This window comes from Sinocyclocheilus grahami, unplaced genomic scaffold (assembly GCF_001515645.1).
Source record: "Sinocyclocheilus grahami isolate Dianchi unplaced genomic scaffold, SAMN03320097.WGS_v1.1 scaffold1148.1, whole genome shotgun sequence".
NCBI lineage: Eukaryota > Metazoa > Chordata > Actinopteri > Cypriniformes > Cyprinidae > Sinocyclocheilus > Sinocyclocheilus grahami.
Window position 1 is genome coordinate 159,301 of NW_015506327.1, and position 6,063 is coordinate 165,363.

A 6,063-nucleotide genomic window follows, 5' to 3' on the forward strand; every position below is an offset into this window, starting at 1 on the left:
TGTCTTACAATTTGATCTACTATCTGACATGATTAATGTTACATGCAAGTATTATATGCACTTGCATAATTCATAATAAACAATCCATAATGTATTATATGTAGCTTGATGTATTGTGGTGCGGTTGTATCTCATGTCTGGTTACCATTTGTGTGGTCTGTTTAGTAAACATTAATGGAATGTAATGGCCATTACAATTAATGTGTCAGCTGTTGCTTTTACCAAAATGCTTTAAAAAATAAATAAATTAATAAATAATAATAATAATAATAATAATACATTTTTGCTGATCACAGCAACATTTTCCCCTCAAACTGTCTGCTGTCCACTGCACAAAACTCTTCTAAGTGACAGACGCACACACACACACACAATTTACACATTTTGGAGCTGCGAAATAAAACTGTTTCTCTATTGCACTGATACACACACAAACACACAAACACACAGTACACACTCGATCTCGAAGTTCTTGGACAATGATTTTTCCAGATAATGTACCTCACTGCATTAAAATCTGCTGCAAGCACTACAAAGATCTTAAAGTAACTGGTCAGGTGTATCTGCTCCATCATAAAACATCAGCTACCACTTCCTATATTTTCAACCAACACAATTGATTCCTTCAGTCAAATAAAAATATCCATTTACATGTACATACACTCTGAACAAAACTCCTTCATGTTAACATGTAGTGTTAAAATTACTAACAGGTACAAGCTTGGAGTCCTATCTAAAGGAACTGACTACAGAAGTTAGAAAAGTCTGCATGACACTACGTACATGGCACAGATTAGAAGGAGAGTTGCATTTGTCATGATGAGAATACATTGATTATGGACATTCACCTTCATGAGCCATCGTGACTGTGTCCTCTTTGGTGCTGTTATTGTAGATAATGACAGCCGAGGCATTGAAAGCAGCTGCATTAAGGATCTTCTCCTTGAAGGTGCACTTCCCTCTCTGCATAATGGCCACCCAGTGTGTGTTTTTCGGAGGGACTATGAACCGGGTGTGTGGACTGCAGCCTTGCAAATCCACTGCTAAAAAGGAAAAAAAAAGAAACAAGGCCTCAATTCTAGTCTTCATTTAAATGTTGTACATTACACATGCTCCAATACAAGTTACGATCTTTTGCTCATCCTGTTTTGAGTTGCCATTTTCTAAACCTTTTGCAGCAATATAAAAATATATTAAAGTTACTGTAGTTTACACTTTATTGTACATTCATATTTCACATCAAAAACTGGTATTAATGATGAAATTCTAATGGTGTTGACTATTGAAATTTGGATGTCATCCCAAGACCTGCTGTACAGTACATCCTTATGCATAAACACACACAACTCTATGTATTATTGTATACCACAATATAAAGTAAAGTGCAAGTTAGTAGGATTTAAAAAAAAACTTTTAATCTGCAAAAACACATTAAATTGATCAAAAGAGACATCAAAGATATTTATAATGACAAAAAAGATTTGTATTTCTCATAAATGTTGCTCTTTCTATCCTTTCTATGCAACTTTCTATCCATAGAAAAATTATTTATAAAAGTGTCACTGATTCCACAAAAATACTGCGGAGCTTTATTCAGCATTGATAATAAGAAATGTTTCTTGAGCATCAAATCAGCATATTAGATTGATTTCTGAAGCATCATGTGATGCTGAAGACTGCCGTAATAATTAATAAACAATCTTATTCATTCACAATCCAAAAGAGATCAACTACGAATCCACTACAAACCCAACTGGAGGACTTGAATTATCAGTAGGTTGTGCTTGAACGCAGCCTCACTGTGTTCTGTTGACTTGCATTTCTGATGAAACTCACATTCACCAGCATGACATATGTGGACTGAAAGCATATCACCAGTAAACTCATTAGCGACGTAATAGAGTATGTGGGGGCTGCTTGCCTCCCTATTTCTTATGTGACTGCTCCATTGACACTGGAGATTGTAGAGGCACTCTGATGAGTTGGTGGGCTACTACTAACACCCTGTCACTTCCAAACACTGACTTATATGTCGAAGCTGCCTGGCCCGCTCTCGAGGAGAGGTGGAACCCCCCACAGGGAGGCAGAGCAGGTCACGATAATTGATTGTCTTTAAAAGGTAATACAAAGGCTTTTGCTTGTTTCAGCACCCAGCCCACCTCCCCAGCAAAGCCCACCATCCTTCCCTCAAGGCATTCCAGTAAGACTTGTGCACTAAACGCAAAAATGCAAAAAGAAATCTCTTTACCATTAGGTTCACACATACACACACACAAATACATGCACTTTCACATATCTGGGCACACTCACACAGACACAGAAGATGAAGCAGAATCAAATATTCATCAGTTTGCAGCATCAACACTGAGATAATGATGGTGTTTAGGTGTGTGTGTGTGTGTTTACTGGGGTGGAGGAGCAACAGACGAGTCCAGAAGCTAATAATGTTGGTCCACAAGCTAATATTGTAGGCCCTATGAGCACCATAATATTAGTATCAGCATGAATGATTCATGCAGCTGACCTGCAGCAGCCGATGAGCAGAGCTGAGATACAGTCATAATACGAATACAAAAATCACCTGATATTAAAGCATAAAAACAGCCTGATGGTGCATCATAGATGGACTGAGAGAAAATAACAAATGCTCACAGGAGGAAAATAATACATTTCCATAAAAGAATCTTAGCAACGAAATAGAGATAACTATAGAATCTAATTTTGGCAATAAATATACTGATTTCATGCCTGTGTTCATCAACGCGTGTTTATTAAATGAAAATGTTTAAATAATTAACGTGCTGTAATTGCAGTTAGTACTGAAAGTCCTTTAAGGTCGAGGTTGGTGTTGCATAGTGCATCTCTGACTTTGCAGTTTTATCGGTGCTGAGAGGGCATATTTGGGTTCGTAAGGAAAGCTGGTGAAATCTGGTCTTCTATTTGATCTTTCTCCAGATTGCGTAAGGTTATATAGTGAGCAACTCAATGACATCCCAAAAACTTAGTGATAAAGCAAGAACATGTGAAACAATCGGGACGGTTCAGTTCTGCACTTCAACTTTGACATGGAAATATTCAAACTGTGAATGTGTGTGTCCTTAGCATGATAGGATGAATCCATTTAACTTCTTGTGGAATAAAAAGGCACTTTCCATGGCAATGAAACAATATTGGTCAGTGAAAAAGAGAGCTTTAACCTTTAGAAAATGTTGATCATCATGCTCAGGAGGTCAAAGAAAATTAGCATTATTGTTATATTCATTTTATATAGAGTTTGTAATTTTTGCAGGTTGTCTAAATCTAATTTACAACCCTGATCTGCACAATTGTCATTTTCCAAACATTAAATAAACATCAAAATATAAAAAAATTTAATGTATAGGCTACAATTCATAAAATAAACCTAAATTAAGCCATACAGTTCCCTTTCAGTCGGTCACTCCGAGTCACGACGGTGACCGATGAATTGGGATCTCGCTTAGAGAGACCAATCCACTTCGAGTGTAAACTAAACGAGCCAATGCACATTGGCATGCAATGATTGTTTGTGTGTGACGATTCTAGCACGCTCTCTGGAGCTTTTTGTGTTGGCGGACTACACTTCAGCGTTGGTCGTTCCTGTGTAGAGTGGGTTGCGCACTTCAGGCTGCACTACCCCCTGTCGTGCTGCAAACAGCCGTTTCCCCTGTGTGTCTCAGCACGTAAAAGAGCATTTCCCTAAAAGAGCCAATTTCTCTAAAAGAGTGCAATAAGTGGGTTTGTCTTTGTAAAGACGACGGATCGTCTTTTTAAAGATGCCGTTTCACCCGTACGTTTCTGGGTGCGGTGGTTACCTGGTGCCGGGTGACGGTCACGATCGCTGCCTCACGTGTCTGGGCATTAAACACGCTGAGCTGGCGTTCGCGGATGAGTCATGTTCCCATTGCGGGAAGATGACCATCTCTGAGCTGCGGGCCAGGCTCCGTTTGCTCCAGGGGAGCCTCTGCCGCGATCTAGTGTTCGTCCTGGCGGCAGCCAGGCATGGACTACTTCGGGCACCTTTTACTGCCGGAAACCAACCTGCTGGTTCCTCCTCCCTTTACGGCCGGAAACCAACCTGCTGGTTCCTCCTCCCTCACCCCCCCCGACGGTGGTGCAGCTAGGGGGTATACAAGGGTCCCCCCGGTGGAGCGGTCATTTACGATGCAATTGTGTCCTAATACCGCCTCCACCCTGCAGGGCAAACCGTGCCTCCCCGTGTCTGTAGGTACTCGTCTCGCCTGTCCGGTGATGCTTATACGGCCTGTGGAGAAGCTGGCGGGCAGCTGCTGCCTCCACCCATCCGCAACGCCCCAGCCTGCTTGTCGCCGAGGGCGGCCCCCTGCATCTGCCCCTGCTCCCCCGCCACATCCGCAGCAGCCACCAGCAAGCAGTGCCGTGGAGCCCCACCTGTCTAGGCCCCCGTCAAACCTGGCGGTGAGCGAAAGAGCAAGAGGCCCCGGGACGGGTGACCCAGAGAGGGAGGAAGCTGCTCTTTGGGGGATGGTGAAGGCGTGGTGAAGTGCGCCTTGCCTTGAACCGTCTCAAAGCGTGCTTACGAGGCAAGCACGTGCTGGTCCGAAGGGACAACACGGCGACCGTTGCGTACATCAACCGACAAGGTGGTCTGCGCTCTCGTCACATGTCGCAACTCGCCCACCACCTCCTCCTTTGGAGTCAGAAGGTTTTGAGGTCACTTCGTGCCATTCACATTCCGGGTCTGCTCAACCGTACGGCCGACGAGCTGTCACGAGCTACGCTCCCGGGAGAATGGAGACTCCATCCCCAGACGGTCCAGCTGATTTGGAGACGTTTCGGAGCCGCTCAGGTAGGCCTGTTTGCCTCTCCAGAAACCTCTCACTGCCAGTTGTTCTACTCCCTGACCGAAGGAACACTCGGCACGGACGCACTGGCACACAGCTGGCCGCGGGGCCTGCGCAAGTACGCGTTTCCCCCAGTGAGCCGAGGTTCTGTGTGACCTACCCCAAGAGGTAGTTGACACCATCACTTCAGCGAGAGCACCGTCTACGAGACACGCTTACGCCTTGAAGTGGAACGCCTTGATGTCTCCCTCCACCCTTAAAGTCTATGTCGCTGCGATTGCTGCTAACCATGACCCCGTGGAAGGGAAGTCGGTAGGGAAGCATGATCTGGTCATTAGGTTCCTTAGGGGGGCGAGAAGGTTAAATCCTCCCCGGCCCTCCTCTATACCCTCTTGGGACCTGTCTCTAGTGCTCAAAGCACTACAGCAGGGCCCATTTGAGCCTTTGCAGCCAGTCGAGCTAAAGTTTCTTTCAATGAAAACTCTGCTCCTGCATGCACTGGCCTCCATCAAGAGGGTAGGGGACCTGCACGAATTTTTGGTCAACGATTCGTGCCTAGAGTTTGGGCCGGCTGACTCCCAGGTAATCCTTAGGCCCCTGCCCAGCTATGTGCCCAAGGTTCCCACTACTCCCTTCAAGGATTAGATGGTGAGCCTGCAAGCGCTGCCCCCGGAGGAGGCAGACCCAGCCCTAGCTTTGCTCTGTCCCGTCCGAGGAGCCGGTATCCTCCTGTGTTCTCACCTCAAATGGGTAGAGGCACGGAGAAGCCCCGGATTAGTGTCGGCTTGCTAAAACTGCTCCAGAGTGTCCGTACTGTAGGCCCTGTCGAGCTCCTCCATCCCTCGGCAGTCATACATGATGGAACGTCCGGCGCCAGACCCTCACTCGCTGAATCCGTGAGAACCGGTAGAGGGCTGGGTTCCATATGTAGAGGCCTAAGTGGTTCCCATATGTGTCAAGTCCACGGTATAGCCCGTGTTTCCCCGGCAGACTTCTGCCATTTTCATGAGGGTTACAATCACCTCTAATCTTCCGTATGCACCTAAACGGATGTCATGTGTGTAAGTGCTTCCGAAACCTCCTTCGGGAAGGATGGGGCTTCCGCAACGTTCCTGGTCCAAGTGGAACGGGTACGTTTTCCCAGTGTTATCTAATCTCACTGAGTGGGTAGTGCTATGACAACAGTGACTGGTCTTCTTGTTGCGAGCCCCGGCCTACACCA

At 45.5% G+C, this 6,063-nt stretch overlaps 1 protein-coding gene across 4 annotated transcripts in view; it reads right to left on the reverse strand.

Moving 5' to 3' along the window:
• rnf130 (ring finger protein 130) overlaps positions 1 to 6,063 on the reverse strand; it is a 54,227-nt gene that overhangs the window by 33,255 nt on the left and 14,909 nt on the right. For 3 of the 4 annotated variants that reach the window (XM_016252995.1, XM_016252996.1, XM_016252998.1), the window contains exon 2: positions 849 to 1,043. In XM_016252995.1, the coding sequence (XP_016108481.1) occupies positions 849 to 1,043 (195 nt within the window). The remainder of the gene's footprint in view (positions 1 to 848; positions 1,044 to 6,063) is intronic. The other variant, XM_016252997.1, reaches the window with a different exon arrangement.